At 39.7% G+C, this 18261-nt stretch overlaps 1 protein-coding gene across 2 annotated transcripts in view; it reads left to right on the plus strand.

Moving 5' to 3' along the window:
- The window catches only part of map3k21 (mitogen-activated protein kinase kinase kinase 21), a 29439-nt gene extending 11279 nt beyond the window's left edge, over nucleotides 1–18160 (plus strand). The window contains exons 2-10 of one of the 2 annotated variants that reach the window (XM_026189543.2): nucleotides 6484–6664; nucleotides 6799–6947; nucleotides 7369–7544; nucleotides 9313–9553; nucleotides 10141–10263; nucleotides 12577–12727; nucleotides 13914–14008; nucleotides 14108–14938; nucleotides 15027–18160. In XM_026189543.2, the coding sequence (XP_026045328.2) occupies nucleotides 6484–6664; nucleotides 6799–6947; nucleotides 7369–7544; nucleotides 9313–9553; nucleotides 10141–10263; nucleotides 12577–12727; nucleotides 13914–14008; nucleotides 14108–14938; nucleotides 15027–15400 (2321 nt within the window). In that variant the 3' untranslated portion in view covers nucleotides 15401–18160. Of the gene's footprint in view, nucleotides 1–6483; nucleotides 6665–6798; nucleotides 6948–7368; nucleotides 7545–9312; nucleotides 9554–10140; nucleotides 10264–12576; nucleotides 12728–13913; nucleotides 14009–14104; nucleotides 14939–15026 lie in introns of both variants that reach the window. The other variant, XM_026189542.2, reaches the window with a different exon arrangement.
- Nucleotides 18161–18261: the final 101 nt, after the last annotated feature.

Below are 18261 nucleotides of genomic sequence, written 5' to 3' on the forward strand. Positions count from 1 at the left end.
TAACCCACCATAAGTCATTATAAACCTACAGAGTCTGCTGGGAGGAATCTATGGAATCACTCAGAGAGGAGTTGACAACAGGAAGTAGTAGTAGTATCATTGGTGTTGTGAAACCCGTTTGTAATGGAATTCCCATTGTTGTAGCCTGGGTAGAGGATCCCCTCTGTGCCTCAGGCTAGTAATGGTACCAATACACTATTAGTGGGAACCCAATGAGTCTCGTTACAGTTAAATTGCTGCAAAATCATTTATGCTGGCTGAAAATACTTGTGCATGCCAAAAATATTTTAACCATATCTCTGTAACTTCCTTCAATGAATTTAAAGAAAATAGATCCTAACCATTTGTTTTTGATAGGAAGTATTCTACAAGTAGGAATTGGCCCATTTGTTCCTTAAGTTAAACAGTGAATTGATTTCTTTCCCCTGAGTCTTACTTTAAGTGTTTGTGTAAACTGTTAGGGGAATAGCAACTCTAAAACCAAGATTTGAAACTAGAGCTGCAAACTATGCATGGCCATTTGAAGCAAAGATACTATTTGGCTATTCTTCAAAGGTTTCACTCCTAAAAGACTCTCAAATGACAGTGCATAGTCGAAGCAGACATGTGACATGCTGGACCTTATTTTCTTTGTTTGTTTATGTTGAAGGTGTTCCACAAAAGACTTTGATGGCTGACCAATCCAGTTTGTACTACATGAAGGGCAACAAAAGAAATTCATTTATAGTTCAATCCAAGTTCTTTTTTTTTTCTTTTTTTTTTTTTTTTTAACAGTGCATTTTCATGCAGCGTGCATCCAGTTAGGTGGACTGATGCAAATTTCACCCAGGTAATGTGAATAGAGGCAAGTTTTTGATTATGTAAGTTAAAATATTTAAACTGGGATGAAAAATTCGCTTCATTCTACATCACAAAAACCCTGGCATTTTCCCATAGATTGGATTGCTGCTGATGCCAGCAATAATCAGAAGTGGAGGTTAAGCCTATTGACATCATTTGAGGGCAGGTGGAGCTGTCTGGTTGAACTTATCTTTTATACAGAGATTTAAAAAAAGAAAAAAAGGAAAGTTTTGGAAAAAATTAATCACACCTTCATCTTAAGTTTTTAAAATGTCTTATTGTATCGATTGCCATCGTGCATGCATAAACGCAAGCATTGTTAAGTGTACCTTAGCTTCATGTTTGGTGTGAACAGACCATAATAAGGAAATTATGCTTCATTTATTTATTTATTTTTAACCAAGTGTACAGTTGGTTAACCCCAGAATGACCTTATTTGTATATGTGACTTTGTTCATACTATTTATTTATTTATTTATGTCTGGGATCATTCGTGACCTTGGAAACAGCTTTTTCTTTTTATATGCTTTGATTTTATTTTTATTTGTTGGTAAACATTCTTTAATATGACATCTAATTTGTTGCGATTTTCAGGTTTTTCAGTAGTATAAATATTGAAAATATTGTTTCCACAAAAAATACGAATGTAACATATTTACCAGTTTGTTTAGGTTTCCTTTTAAGCACAACTGTGGTAATAACAGGCACGGCTTTGTAACGGGCCATTGTCACCATGGAAACGGGAGCAGGATGATGACGCTGGCACAGTTAACGTGAAGCTGTTTGTTTACACACCACGAAGAGCAAAGAGGCGGAGCTGTTCTCGAGATGCTGAGCTCAGGTTTATTGAAAGAAAACATGTTTCTAGTTTCCAAAACAGCATTGCTGTTCCTGTGATTGCCATTAAAACCTTTACTGGGAATAAGCAAGTGGGAGGTCTTTATCAAAGCACCTGATCAACAAACTCTGTAGCTGCTCTGATCACCACCATTTGTTTTATGTGAAACAGTGAAAAGTCTGAAGTAAGCCTCTAGAAGTTTTATTAAAATATGCAGATTGACTGTTCACTTAGTAATTTATTACTGTGTCAATGAAATTGCATTAACATTTAAAAATATATATAAAAAATTTTTTTTCACAAGCTAATAACAACGTGCATGGGCCAGTAAAACTCTGACCCTCTGACCTGAGGGATTTGAGGTTGGATATTGAATTATTGTTAATATTAATTAACATCTACTGTTACGTCCCGGTCTAGGGGTACAGGAGTGCAACAAAAGGGTTAAAAGGAAGGTGACCCTGTGACCCTGGTCCCCAAAGCCATACCTAGAAGCCAATTTACAAGTTAAGGTGTTACCAAACTGAACGCTTAAACTCCGGGGTGAACAAAGGCTGAAATAACAAACAAAACAAGTTATTCCAAAAAGGGAGGTGCTACCTAAACCCTGGGTGAAACAAATATCAAACAAAAGATAAGTGCTACCCCCAACTCCCTAATTCAATTCAATTTTATTTTATTTACAGCAACAGTCACCTCAAGGCACTTTATATTGTAAGGTAGACCCTTTGAATAAATGAGAAAAAAGTACAGAAAATAATAAGGCAGTTCACCCCTCTACCTCAGTGCCTATTTACAAGTGAAAAGTATCTACACACTATATACAAGGCTTAGCAATTCTTGATCATGGAACCAATCAGCAGCTGCCAGCTCTGCAATTAGGAACGATCTGCAGAGACTCTTATATATCATCATAACAGCTTGTTTTAATGCATCACAAAAATTTTGCATCGCCAGCCAAACTTCAGATACTTCTGATATGCTCGCTTCTCTTCATTGCAGCCACCACATTCTTCTTTAAAGACTTACAGACACAAACTCACTCACTCGCACATTTTAACACACAGAAACAGATGTACAAAAACGTATAAAGCCTTCCAAGAAGACAGAGTAAAGAATACTTTTTCATTACAGCTTAAAGCAAAAAAATTGCATTTTCTAAAATAGAAACCAATGAGCAATTCATTTTAAACGACTTGTATTTGTTCCCCTTTAAATATTTGTTATTATTATATAACAAAGAAAATGTGTTACATATTATCTAAATGTGTTCTGTAATGTACTCCTCTGCATAAAAATGCTTAATCTGAATTTTTTGGGGGTTTGTTTATTCACTTATTTTACATATGAATATTTTAAAATATCACTCAGAGAAAAAGGAAATAGTCTAAGTGTTTACAAAAAGAGAGCTGTAGAGCTATAAAAAAGGACATTGTATCTTTTACCAACTAAAATTGTATGGTCACTTGAGTTTTCCCAAGGTCTCTAAACTTGTTTCTATTATCTGTTCTCCATCTAGTCCTTTCCACTGCTCCTACATCTTTCAGCAAATCTGGTCCAAGTTTGACACATTTACTGTGTCAAACTGAATATCTGTGTACTTTATCAGTTAACTGTGCTACTTGTATTACTTGAGCCTGAGATTTTAATAAAATTTGATTAGTAGTGTAATATAGGCATGCAGAAAGGATTTATGTATAGGTTTGTGTGCATGTGTGTTTGTGTTGACTTAAACATCTTTATGAGGACCAAACATTAGAAGCCCACTGTACTTGCAGGGACCAGCAGTCAGTTGTGGGGACTAAATGCTGGTCCTCACGAATTTGAAGGCATTTTTGAGGCTAAGAATTTGGTTTTAGAGTTAAGGTTACAATTAGGTTGTGGTTAGGTTTAGGGTTAGGGTTAGGAGTATGCACTGATTCCTAGTGGTTAAGGTTAGGATAAGGTTAAGCATTATGTCAATTTGATGTCCTCACTAAGGTGTGAAAGCGAGTGTGTGTGTGTGTTTATTGGCAAGTCTTGGTTGTGTAGTCGTGTGGGAGTAAGTCCAAGGTCATCGAGTGATAACAGCACAATGGTGCAACTGAGTGCCGACAAACATTACAAAGCCTTGGTTAACAAAAAAAATGCTGTTAACAAAGAGTCTTTAGACTAAATAACGTTTTTAAGTTTACATTTAGTTACAGTCCGTCAAGGCACACAAATGCCTTATTACCTTGAACACTTCCACTATCTATCTTTATCATGACGTTGTTTCTCCCTTGGAAATATTCCCACAGAGTGTAAGTGGCAGCAACGTTCCATCCATCCACGGAGATATCAGGCTGTTTTTCTTAACAATAAACTCTCAACACTGATTGCCTCTGTCAAACCAACCAAAGGGGCATTTAGACTCTCGAGTTATTGCTAGCCTTTTGTTTGTTCTGTAGAATCAACACAGCTGATAGGACATGTTCAAATTGACCTGTAGTGTAAATAATGAAATCGAGCAGCTTTTAATGTGAGGAGATCTTGGCAAAAACACATTTTGTACATGATACAAAGAGAATCAAAGGATCAAAGACTTCATTTTGGCTACACCAGTTCATGGAAAAAGAGGCTTCATGTTATCAGAGGTATAATATTAGTTTTATTCTTGTTGAAATAAAACATTTAACATTAGAAGAAATGTGGCACAGGTTGAGAAAGCCCAAATGCTGGTTTGGTCTGCACATACACATTTGTTTTGGAAAACAAAGCTTTTTACGTGCACCGTTGCATTTTGTCCACATGTAAACAGCTTTATGCTAAAAATCAAGCTTTGAAAAAGTACTCTCAATGTGATCATTTTCAAAAACTGCGTGTGCATTCATGTTTGGACAGGGATTACAGAGATTATGTGTTGCAACATCAGAGGTGTGTGTCTTTATCTCCATTGTTAACATCAGACTGGACTACGTGTTATTGTTTATAGGCTTCTGACATTTTTGTATGGTTAGGGTTACATTGCTTTGACATGCTCAAAGCAACAATGGTTTTTACGTTTTCACATGGACGATGGTGTTCATTAAAACGGTGCTTGTGAGGGAAAGGATTAAAAAACAAAAGCAGAATATTCTTGTTTTGAAAAATACCGTGTACAAGTGCATTTTCACATCTATATGTCATTTACTTCAGTCCATATCAGTTGATGAGCCTGATAGCTGAAACTTATAGTTGTTCCTTTTACACACAGAAAAAAAACACATTCTTGCAATGTGTCACTAGAAACCATGTGAGAACTTTTTGTCTACCGATTAGGCAAATGTGTCTGGGTGGGAGCAACAAAAGTAACTAAAGGTGCTGTGTTCTGGCATGTTGGAACAAGGGAAACAAGGGATTTACATTACATTTAAGGGCTAGTTGCTAGCCTGTACTGACAATTTGTGTACACTGAACATCTGTGGTACCCTGCCACAATCCAAACTGCAAAACTTACTTGACTATGGAAAAGCATTTCGCTCAAATTTGCAGCATACACCAAGTAGTTGGTTCGTATTATGTTTACACCATAAACAAACAGCTCTGGAGTTTGGAAGTGGACCAAGACCACCTCCTCCAAAGGGTCTCAGGGCAGTTGTTTTTGTTCGCACCCAAGCAAAATTACAGTGTTCACCCCTGCATCCCTGATTGTGTAGTTTTAAAGTGATTTAAATGGACTAAACACCAGAGACCCAAAGTTGTTTTCATAAGCTCTGTGCTCCCTTTTTCATTTAGTTGTTATTTACGGTTTGTTTATTATTCTGGTTTGTTTATTTATTCATATGCTTTTCATCATGTTATTTCACCCTGAGTGTCTATTAAGTTTTAGTAAACAAGACATTTGAAGATGAGGCTGCAATTTTAAGTATTTTCTGTAGGTATTTGTAAAGATGTGATTAAGAATATCCAGTTGTGCCCCAGATTGCAAAAAAAAATCCTAAATCCAGATCTATATCTGGATGTGATTTCTTGTAAGATGGGCAAAGCCCTATCTTTGGTAACAATTTAATGCAAATCAAACCAATCTCCCTTTGGTGGTAACTATTAGCAAATTATAGTCTATGAATACTGCAGCCCTTCATTTTACACCCACTTTCTTAGTGAACCACAGGTAACTGATATCATGAAGTGCATGCAATTTGACAGCTAAGCAACCAGAGGAGGCGGACAGGCTATGGAAAAACCTGCTGCTTTCAAGAATATTTAGGCCGTGTTTTTAGTCCATTTGCCCAGTACTTTATTCCTGATGCACACACAACACGTTCAGTGTGTGTAAACTGTATGTGTGTTTGTGTACGTCTTCAACTTGTGAATTTATTTATTTTATCCAGATCATGATGAACATTAAGGGTTTTGACTTCACACATTTTAGTTTGTGACTTCACTGTGGCAGCGCTCTCAGACCTGGTGTAGTGTTACCAGCAGGTTTGAGGGGTTCTTGCTCTCTTTAATGTGTTGAGCAGTTTTAGGACCCGAGGACAGGTGCTTTGTGGCACTGTCAGCCTTCTGTTTCTACAGTAATGAATGACCAGCATACTGCTGTTGGCCCTTTTTAAATATCTGCTATCATCTCCTCACCTGGACGGTCGCCCTTTTCTCTGTCGCTCACTCTTTGTATATCCCCCTTTCTTACATTTCACCTTTATTCTCCATCCCCTTCACATCTGTCACTTTCATCCCAGTCCCGTCTTTTCCTTTTTCCTTTTATCTCAGTTACACTGCTTTTTTTTTTTTCTCGAGCATTTTTTTTATCCTATGGTTTTTGTGCATCGATCTACCTAAAGTAAATTATTTTTCCTTTTCAGTTTTATTACTTGAAAAAATTGAGAATGATGACATTGGGAGAAAGACCTTGAAGATCACAGATTTTGGCTTAGCCAGGGAATGGCACAAAACCACAAAAATGTCAGCAGCAGGCACCTACTCCTGGATGGCACCAGAGGTCATTAAGTCATCTCTCTTCTCCAAAGGCAGTGACGTCTGGAGGTATAATGGATGATAATGACACATGAGGCCTTGACATTAGATTTAAATACTTACCTTTTTTTCATTTGTCTGTCATTGTTCTTTAAATTTATTTATCATTAGTTTACTTTGGGGTTTTTTTTTTTTCTTTTCAGCTATGGTGTCTTGCTGTGGGAGCTGTTAACAGGGGAGGTGCCGTACCGTGGAATAGACGGCCTTGCTGTTGCTTACGGCGTGGCAGTTAATAAGTTAACCCTACCAATCCCTTCCACTTGCCCCGAACCCTTCGCTAAGCTCATGGAAGGTAAGTATGAGCAAATATCAGTGGAGCTGAAGCTGAGCTGAAGCTTTGTTTATCCACAGAAAATGTATGTGAGACTGGCATCTTATTCCAAGAGAGGCACAAGAAGCGACGCCACCTGTTCCACAAATAGGCCATATGGCACCAAATATTAGACTTTAAGTTTAATTTAATTTTATGTGTAGATTTGTACATGCATACATATTTCTAGTGGAAAATGCGTGCATGGTAATAGTAAATGTACTCTTAAAATGGCTAATGGCAAGTTTGCTGGTTTTTCCCAACTTTGTGAATTTCTGCTGATCCAGCTGACTCCTTTTTTTTCTGTCAGAGCAGTTCACTAGGCCCACAAATACAGTATGATGTAGATGCCCTGGTCACAGTGGTTATGAGTCCATCTTTTCACTGCATTGTATTTGTCCAGATTGCTGGGACCAGGACCCCCATGTGCGTCCCTCATTCTCCTGCATCCTGGAGCAGCTTTCAGCCATCGAAGAGGCGGTGATGGCCACCATGCCTCAGGACTCCTTCCACAGCATGCAGGACGACTGGCGTGTGGAGATCCAGGAGATGTTTGATGAGCTCAGGACCAAAGAGAAGGTAGAGCAGAAGGAGGAGATTCTTTCATACACTAACATCAATATGTTGAAGCCACTGAACACGGAACTATCCTAGCAGCTGGTTAAACACATGAAAGTAAACTTAATTTCCAGCATCCTCTCGTCTGTGTCGCACAGTGTGGGAAGTTGGACCCTGACGCCAAGTATGAAAAAAGACCAGTTTTTCATCTTGCTTCACTCTTTGAGTTTTAGTAATGATACACGCAGGCTAATCTATCATTACGTCTAACCCCGATGTATTGCCCTGGACTGGTTTCATGGGATAAAAATGTTTAATTGGTTACTTTCAGTGGATAAGGCTAAATCGCACGTTTAACAATCAAGTCATTAATGCCGAAGTGCTTTAGTGGACTTCCCCTTGTTAAAACCTTAATCTGCTTCCTGTATAAGTCTGCTGTTTCTGGCTTAAAGTGGGGAGAGAGGAGTTAATTAGTGTTTAGAGAAACAGCAGGATCAGCACACAGAGCTGAGTTAATGAATGGTGAACGGAGTTTTACACAAAATACAAAAGTGCACAGGTGGTGTTTTTATTGAGTTTTAATTTGTGCCTATTTTTGTATTGTGGATTTATGCTGTCTGCTTTGTTCTAGTTTTTCCAGTTCTGCTAATCCACCGTTTGAGCATGAGGTTTACGTTTTTTAAATCTTACAATCCCCAAATTAAACGTTTATCTGCACAGCTGGTAATTTCTGTTGCTTCACCATGCTATATTAAATTCAACCACTATGCAAAGCTCAAAGAATAAGGCTAATTTAGCTTTGAGCTTTCCCATCATAAATTTTACAAGATTAGGGAATTAGTCCCTTCATTTAAACAGATTTCCTGTAAAAAAATCTCACCGTAATCTGTGTCTAGGTGGGTGGCTGAAGTGGTTTGACTGTAAAGCTGCTTTATGGAAGTCATCCAGTAAGGATTATTATTACTCAACTGAGAGCGATTCAAGAGAAAATGGAGGGAGTGAAGAATGAGTAAGCAGTGGTGGGAGAGCATAACACTGCCTCAAAAAGAAGGCTACCTACTCCTGCCTATTTTAAAGATTTCAGTGCTCAAAAAACATGTCTAAAACCACACACGGAACAAATGTGACACAGAGGCACAACTTAAGAGTAGTTCTAAATATTGATCTAGCGAGGATGACATACATCCTTTCTGGATCTCTAAGGCACTTTTATTCATCCTAGTGTTATCCTTTAAATGTTGACTGTTCACTAAAAAAGTAGTTTATATAATTTACTTACTGTAAACTGCTTACTGTAGACTTGACTAGCTCTGCACTTGAAATTGTGCTTGCTCATGTTTTAGCTCATACAGTGTTGGCAAACAATGCCAACTTAGCTCACTATTGTTAGAGCAGCTATTGAGGTCTATAGAAGGTGCCTTAACCTCCTAGGACCTGGCGTCCACGTGTGAGGACATCACATTTTGGGTTATTTAGACCAAAATACTCAATTTGGCTCTACAAGGGCCTGATATCCACTCACGAGGACATTATACTGCTACTGTTCTATCGAAATTTTAAACGAATATCCTCATATGTGGCTCTCATTTTTCTTAGAAACAAAAATTAGGTTAAAAAAATAAAATAAAATCTTTGTTTTTACATTCATCAGGTCCCAATCAGCCCAAATATCAAAGACAAATTAAAAATGCATGCCGTGGAAGAGTTCACGCCTTAGGAGGTGTCACCATCTGAAATCTTTCAGCCAGTTCTATAAATGCACTTACCTCTTAATACCTGCTTCTTCCAGGAGCTACGTTCCAGAGAAGAGGAGCTGACGCGAGCCGCCCTGCAGCAGAAGTCTCAGGAGGAGTTGCTGAAGCGTCGGGAGCAGCAGCTGGCAGAGCGCGAGATCAACGTGCTGGAGAGAGAGCTCAACATCCTCATTTTCCAGCTCAACAAAGACAAGCCCAACGTGAAGAAGAGAAAAGGCAAATTTAAACGTTCCCGCCTTAAACTGAAGGATGGGAACCGCATCAGCCTACCCTCAGGTGAGCTTGCAGACTGAACTAAGCTAAAATATTCCCACATCCAAACCTCACGATACAAATGAGCCTTCCTTTTTTTCCCCGTAATAGCACTTAAAAAAAATTGGATTGCAGTGCTTTAAAACTGGAGTTCTCGCTCTGGATGGATCCTCTCTGTCCCTTTGTGCCATCACTCAGTGGTACAAACAGAGTGAGATTTGCCCTGCCCACTGCCTGTCAAAGCTTTGAAGCTAATTTGCTATTTGAATTTCTTGGAATCTCCTGTCAAAAACAACTCCAGAGCTTGACAAATCATGTTTTCCCAGTATATAGTTCTTGTATGAGAATGGTGTATTTGCCACATCATTCCCATACATCTGTAGCAAAATAAAAAAGTTAAACCATATTGTATTTTCCAAGCTTTTAGCCTACACTATTCAGAAAAAATAAGCAAACTAACACGTCCAGATTAAATAATCACTCTGATGTTGTTGTGTTTGCAACATTTGAACTGTGTTGGAAAATCTAACTATACATATCAAACTGTAATCACTCAAACAGTAACTCCTCTGGGATTATAATAACTGTTTTACTTGTCCGGCATATTGCAGACTTCCAGCATAAGATCACCGTGCAGGCTTCGCCCTCCATGGACAAAAGGCGGAGCCTTCACAGTACCAGCTCCTCTCCTCCCAGCAGTCCCACACTTATCCCTCGTCTACGAGCCATTCAGCGTAAGTTCAGTTTGTGTTTTTGCATATTAAAGAGTCCCTCAGGTTTTCTTAGTCGTGCTTACTGTCCTACCTTGAGTCCAGCCTGCTCAAATGTAAAAGAACCAAAGAAATCACATCAGCTCTGAGAATTTCACAGGAACTGGGAACATGGGAACAGTATCATGCACAATGACTAGAGCCATGTGAACAAAAGCTCCAGAGGCAGAGGCAGTTGTTTGAACAGTTTTAAAAAGATGTTAGTCACACACCAACGCCCCTGCAATAACTGGGACAAATTCCTCTTGTGCATTTATGGTAGGTGATAATACAGATAGGGGTCTTCTCTGTAACATAGGAGGCACTGAAAAATCAGAGTACTAGAAAAAAGACGTACATTTGTATACAGATCCATGTGTTTAAACTTAGTCTTAATTGATGCTTTGAGCTACAAGATTAGACAGGTCTGTGCTATCCAAGGAGGAGGTGTGTTTTAGAAGCCTGTATTTAGTGCACACAGGATTGTACACTTTATGAGGAATCATGTATTTGCAGTTGTGTACACTGATTTACTTCAGCATTTTATTAAATCTTTATGCATAGCCATATGATACATAGCAATTGAATAACAGCCCTGTTGACATGGACACCTATTTCTTGCACATTTTAAAGTCAGTTTTATTTGCACCAGCCATAAATTTCATTCATACATATAAGTGTAAATGTTTATTCCAACAGATAAACATTTAGACTTATTTATGGCAGCACTGGCTGAAGTGCTCCACCTTCTGTTTTGTAGCATTAAATGCTCTGTTTCACAGTGCTCAGGCTGTAACATGTGCATTTCCCTCCTCAGTGACATCCCACAGGCCGAGGGACAGTTTGTATGTTTACCAACAGGATGTTGATTTGACCAGCGAGGTGTCAGCCTACTCTGGGTTCAGGAGGAAAGGCAAGGAGACTGGCTTCACTCATGCAGCGTGAGGCGTTGCCAGTAGCACTGAGTGCTGTGTGGCTAACTTTAAGTGTTGAAAGTGGTTAAAGTTTCCAGTCAGTGATTTTTCTCTTGCAGATTGACAGCATTTATCTGATGTGTGGATCATAACAAGACTTTGGTGTTTTCTACTTGTAAAAATGTTTTCATCAACCTTAAAATCAAATAAATTAGCTACACAGTTCATGCTGCAGACATGGGCCACGGAGCTGTTTCTTTTTTCTTTTTTTTTTGTCTTTGAATTCTACAAATGAATTTGGTGGCAGCTTTCTTTGGCTCTTGTCTGATGCTGTGACATAATTGGTGGATGCTGCTTTTGCTGAAGTTCATGACAACTAACCAATACCAGTAAGAGGATCTTAAAACAACACTGCTATTGGTTGCTGTTGTTTTTCTTTTTGAATTGTTCTATGATTATCACTGTCACGATTATGATATTCACTCTGAATCTTCCTGAATCAGACATTAAATTAAAAGACTCGAAAGCTATCTAGTGTATAACTTTTGAACAACAGTACTCCAGGGGTTTGGTGTTTACCCAATGTTTTTTACCGTAAGTACAGCGGTCCCTCGCTATAACGCAGTTCACCTTTCGCAGCCTCGCTCTTTTCCTGATTTTTTTTTTTTTTTTTTTTTTGGTGCAATTTTGCATGGTTTTGTTTTTTTTCTTACAACGCTTTGTGTTCTGCGTCCTGATTGGCTGTAGACCATTGTCAATCAATCTCGTGCGGTGTCTCCTCTACAGTACAGAATGCGTTCAGCTTGTCAAATTTACATAAATCTTCGATCGCTAGCAGTGTGACTCTGAAGTGCTGTACTGTATGTCTGTAAGTTTCCCCCCCAACACCAACAAACACAACAATGTCAACAAAACATTTTGCACCATCAAAGGCAACCGCGGGAGCCTTTGGTGTCATTCTATAATACTGGACTTATTTTTCTACAAAGGTTTGAACTTTGAGAGTATTTAAACAAGAGAGAAAAGTGTGAAAATGTTCATATCTGTCTGAGAAAAGTGTATAAGGTGTGTAGCGAGGGGTTTTACAGCCTTAAAACATCTATAATAATTGTAAAAATAAAGTTGGCTACTTCGTGGATTTCAACTATCGCAGTTTATTTTTGGAACGTAACCCCCGCGATAAACGAGGGACCACTGTACTTCATAATGCTTCTATGGATTGATTAATACCAGGATTGTACAGATGGCAGAAATCATTTAATAATCCTACTAACATGTCTAGTCCATATTTCGTGTGAGGACTGTCTTTTGGTCAACAGCAGCTTGCAGGAGTTGATTGATTGGTTTGTTTATTTGTAAAACTTAACAATCGCTGCATTTACAGTTACTCAAGATGAGAGCAACCGTACGTGGGGCCGCAGCTCCCCCTTCAGGCCAGAGGAGTTTGATGACGTGAAAAAGGGAATCAAGAAGAAAGGAAGAACCTGGGGACCCAGTTCAGTACAGAGCAAAGAGAGGCCTGCTGCCGCTCAGAGGTGAAGTGTGTTTACACACAGGAAAAAAAGCAGGACAGTCACGTTTTACTCGCACTGTGTAGTTGAAGACTTAAAAACAAGCTTGTCTAAGTCAAATTTTCAAAGTGATGAAATAGTTTTTGACTCTTCTTTGTGTATCTGATTCATGCTACATTTACAGAGTCCAAAAAAAACTAAAGAAGTCATCATTTGTATGCTTCTCTAAAGGACTGCAGATGGTCAAACATCTCAAAGTCTCATACGATTTAAAAAAAACCAAAAAACGTTCTGTCAGAAAATGTAACATTGCATTCGCACAGGGATGGTGAAGTAGGGCTGCTCGATTATGGCAAAAATGATAATCACGATTATTTTCACTGAAATTGAGATCACGATTATTTGACGATATTTATTTAACCCTTTAAGACCTACTATAGAACCAAGTCCACCAGAGCTTATATTTATTTTTTACATGCTGTAGTGCCATTTGTGGGAGCATTTCAAGTTGCTATACATCAATACAACTGTTATAGCCCATATTTTAATAATATGTATGCATTAAGTCCATAGTAATTACATAAATTGCAAAAAAGTGCAATAAACTACAAAAAAAATTGAAAATCGCTTTTGTTTTGTTTACATATATTTCTACTTGGAGAAATTTAAGAGGTTTAAAATTCGATTAATTGAGCAGCCCTATGGTGAAGTGAGCATAATATATACAAAAATCTAAACAATTGTAATTTATAATCAATCCTTTTATAAAAATATTTAGATGTTAGTAATCTCTGTACGTGTGATAATGTTTGTGCAAAGTTTCGCTCAGATTGGCCAACCTGTTAAAGAGGCGATGAAGTATATACAGACAAATGATCATATGCTACGATCATTATAGTAAGAGGATGGAAAGTTTCATGCACTGTGCTGCACTCTGAAACTCATCCGTCCAATAATGGTTGGATCGCATGGGCACAGTGTGACACACATATGTGTCACAAATAGAAAAGTAGAATGACAGGAAGCCGATGCAAATAGCACACACGAAGACACTGTCGCCTCAAAAGATGACATAGTAATGATATGGAACAGCCTATGCAGCACTAATTTTGCTCGACCTTGTGGTCAGCGTGGTGCATGAAAGAGCATCTTCAGTCTTTATATATGTAACTAATTCTGCAGTGTACCTCACTAATAATTCTTTTTATAGAGTGCGTCCTCTGTCAGATGGCAGTAACCCGTGGTCCACCAGCCTGGTGAAGTCCCAGAAGTCTGTCCCTCTTGCTGCCCTGTTTGCCGAACAAGGTGAGCTAAAACTGTGGTGACATTAAATTTGTTTAAATGGTGCTTGGATTTATAAGGAGCAGGTATTTATTGATATTTCCACTTCTGTGTTTTTAGCAGGGAACAGTAAAGATGAGACTTTCTCCCAGGAATGTTCTGACAGCAGCTCCAAACCAAAGCAGCTCAAGTTCCCCAACCAGGTGTACATCGATCTACCTCTGTGGAGGGACGAGCAGCAGACTCAGATTTGCCCTGGTGGAAACTGCGGGACAGGAGATGCTGGAGTGGGATTAGCAGGTCAGAGCAGCCAACCAGAGACTCCAGACGACCCATATACCACCACATCCACTTCATCCACCTCAACTACCCCACAGCTTACACCCACCAACAGCCTGAAAAGGACATCGGGTCGCCGCAAGACCGACGCTGTGCTGTATGGCTGCGGTTCGCTGCTGGCTTCGGTTGTGCTCGGTTATGACATCAGGGAAGCCCTGAAAAACTCAGCTGCTGGCGAAGACTGCGAGCCCCCGAAAGAGGAGAAAGAGAAGAAAAAGAAAGAGGGCCTGTTTCAACGCGCAACCCGTTTCCGCCGCAGCACCTCACCACCAAGTGGTCGCTCCCGTAAAGACGAGGGAACGTCAAACCACAACTCCCCCCAACCTGTCAATCTTATTTCCATGTCAGCCATCATGGAGTACAACTCCACCAAGTGTCTCTTACAGTCTGAAGCGGAGATGTCGGAGTCTAACCCTGTGAAGGCTGAGCATGTGGCTGTCAATCATCACACAGAGCCATCCAGATGCAGCCCAGCAGCAGTTCCAGAAGGCCAGAGTAACAAGACTGCAGCTAAAACGCAGACAGCGGTGCAAACCCAAAGCCAGCCGCCAGAGCAGACCAACCACAACCCAGCAGCACGTCTACGCAGAAAGAAATACACCACCAACCACAACAGTGAGTAACTAACAAAAAGTGAGAAAACTTGTATATACAGGTTTAAAAAGGATTCCCACTCCAAAAATGTATCTCCGTTTGTTCACAGCCAATGGCCTGCCCGCTCTGCCTCCTCCAGTCACACAAAAGAAGCAGGAGAAACAAGAGAAGGATGGAGGGCCAGAGAAGCCCTCTGGTGGAGAGGCCTTCACAAGACCGCGGCCAGTGTCACTCAGGGCCAAACCCCACACCTGGGCTCTGCTGCGAGGACGCAACAAAAGCTACTCCCTGGGTCACTATTCCGGAGAAAAGACGGCGCAGAACCTAAACGTGATGCTGTCCTCAGAGGTAGGGATGGGCTGCTCCCTGCTGGACATGGACACCGAGGGCCAGAAACGAGACTGCACCGTGCCGCTCTGCCGCATTCAAAGCTCTCCTGCACGGCCCTCTGTCTTTGAGCTGGACAAAGAGTTCCTCTCTTAGAAGTCTCGAGAAGCGAGCTGCTTGCTGGTGGTTGTAGCTTGTTGCTCACAGCCTAGAATGTTCAGAACTTACACACACAGAACTCCTGGAGGGTTTAGAAGCAGGCTGCCTTTGTTTCTATTTGATGAAGTTCTATACAGAGCGATAGAAACGGCTTTGTCGCAGTTCTAGCACATATTCTATGTTCTAGACTGCAGCAGAGTCTGAGGCTTTTAGAAAATTCCTGAGTCACAGGTGTTCCAGTGTGTTTCTTTCTAGTACACACACACGGGGTTCTGAAACCAAGGCAGAACTTTCCAGAGATGGATCAGCAGCTCTTCCTGTGATCATCTCGGTGCTTGACTGCTGCCTTTGTTTCCCCATCCTTTCCTCGCTCTTGTCACCCCCCACCCTTTTCCTTTCTCGTTCTATCGGTGCAGCTAAACGTTGACCGCTGCTGCAGCTTTCTCAACACAATACCCTCACCTTTTTATTTATATATATATTTTTATAGGTAATTTAATATGAAGAGACTTGACCTTACCTTAGAAACCAACAGGACACACATTCCATGTCAGTTTCAAAAAAGTGTGATCACGCTTTTAGATTTTTTAATATTTTTTTTTGACTTAAAAATCATGCATGCATGTACCCTTAAAACATTGAACAAAAATATACTATGCCTTGTTTGTAAATATTTCTTTTAATCCTTTATCGGCCTAATGCTGGCAGTTTTGTTTTCTTTTATATGGCATTAATGCTGTTTCATGACTGAGGCAGCAATGCTGCAGTACAGTTTGTTCTTGGGCAATAGATTGGTGTTTTCGAAGAGTCCGTGGAGTAGTCGAGAAATGTGTCTGTTAATTTGTTTTCATGAAGAAAAATGTTTTCTTTTTTGTTTGTTTGTTTGTTTGTTTGTTTGTATGCACAAAAACATCTGCCACACAGTCTGAGGAGAGTTTATGATGAGGTTCATGATTACAAATTGTAGTGTAGTCCACCCTAGGAAGGGGAAGATGGTGGCATTCACTTAAGAGACACGATTCATGTTTGTATGGTTAAGATTCAGACCAAAATCTTAGGTTTAAACACAGATTGTGGTTTAGGTTCAAATAAAACAGCTGAGCCATGTTTTAAAGCTCTGTTACACTTCCTTTTGAAACACTTGAGTTTTGCAGTCGGGGTTACTGTCACATATTTAATTGCTGTCCGTGAGTACACAGGAACAGATCACATTTCTGGACTACGTCACGTGTTACCATGAGGCCACGCTGTCTCGAGGTAGATTACATACTGGACCCGGGTAGAGATGCATGTGTGTTTCCACCCAGAATTACCTGAATGCGGGTAGAAAACTGGAAGTCCTTCAAAGCAGACCTGGAATCTTCTCGTTTAGGAGTTGTGGTCATGTGTTGATAATATGGAATATGGAGTATTTATAGATGTTTTTTCTTTGTTAAAATTGTCTTTATTTGGCACACTGCAGCAGAGCGGGAGGAACGCATCAGCCGTGAATGTTCATGTGAGGGAAAACCCAAATAAACTGCTTGGATGTTTAGGATTTCTACAAAGCCCATAAATGTGCACACAGGAGAGTGTTTACTTACTGTTTAGAGCATCAACTGCACAAAACTGCAATACTTGTACTGTAAACCTGATAAATGTGTGCCTTTCAGCTTTGTCGTTTAAAAGCTCGGTCACTCAGTCATAGAAATCAGCCCCAGTTTGGTTGGTTTGATTCTGTGATAGCGCTGTTACATGTAACTGGTTTTAACGTTTAGTTGAGTCAGGTTGTCGGTTGTATCTGTTTCTCTTTGTACACTTTTTATACAATGTTAAGCAAAAGGTTTTTGCATTTAGAAAATATTCCGAGTCAAGACACCGTTTGCCTTTCATGATCATGCTAGTTTTCCTCAGTATTCACAAAGGGCTTTGAATGTTGATTTGTCAACATGTTTCTTCCAGACTTGTGTGAACTTGACAGTATGCAGAGCTGATAATGAAGGATATATGCTGGACCCAATGCCACCTGTAATTGTTTAGTAAGTAAATTGAATATAAAAGTGGCCCACTCAAGTATTCATTTACTAAAAGATATGAATTTCCAAATGGTGTAAATATAACTGATTGCTCATGTGTATCTCACTGTGGCATTTTATCATTTCCTGTGTTGCTGTGTTTTATGACCACTGAATTCAGAGCAGCTCTAAACACTGTAAAGGGCCTTACTGATCATAGGGCTGTTAAAAGTGAAATAAATTAAGGGCATCTTTAAACACCAGCATGCACTGCTGCTATAACACTGCAGACCTGAAACATTCCCAGACACACATGCCAATATATTTTACAAACTGCAGCAATAATATTCGTGAATCCAGACACTGCACATTCAGGCTGTGTGGCTACAGGACCAAAATTCAGCTCTATCAGCACTAAGGCCTCTCAGTCCTCAGGACCAAAACTACTAAATGAACTAGCTGCTAGTGAGGAGTTCCTACAAAGAAGGCGACTCCACATGAAAACGCCACAAAGATCCTCAGTGTGAAGCACTGTAGCTGAAAGACCCACCGCCCTCCCAATCAAATGAGAACTTCCTGTTAAATGCAGTGCTTCCTTTAAGTCACTGAACACGTGTCACGCTGACTGTGTCACATTGAGCTTAGAGTACGTCTGTTTCAGTGAGCGCTGTTTGATATCATTACAGTATTTGTCATTTCATGCCTGATTGATGAAGAGTATCCAGTTTATCAATGTTTTCAATAAAGTCTAAGTCGAGACTAATGTCATTGGTTTGTCTTTTTTTTTTTTCCAAACACAGTTTAAAATATAATTTCAGTTTTTTGTGTCATCTGAAGATGATTTATGGGGATTCAATTCAACTA

This window comes from Astatotilapia calliptera, chromosome 13 (genome assembly GCF_964374335.1).
Source record: "Astatotilapia calliptera chromosome 13, fAstCal68.1, whole genome shotgun sequence".
Taxonomy (NCBI): Eukaryota; Metazoa; Chordata; class Actinopteri; order Cichliformes; family Cichlidae; genus Astatotilapia; species Astatotilapia calliptera.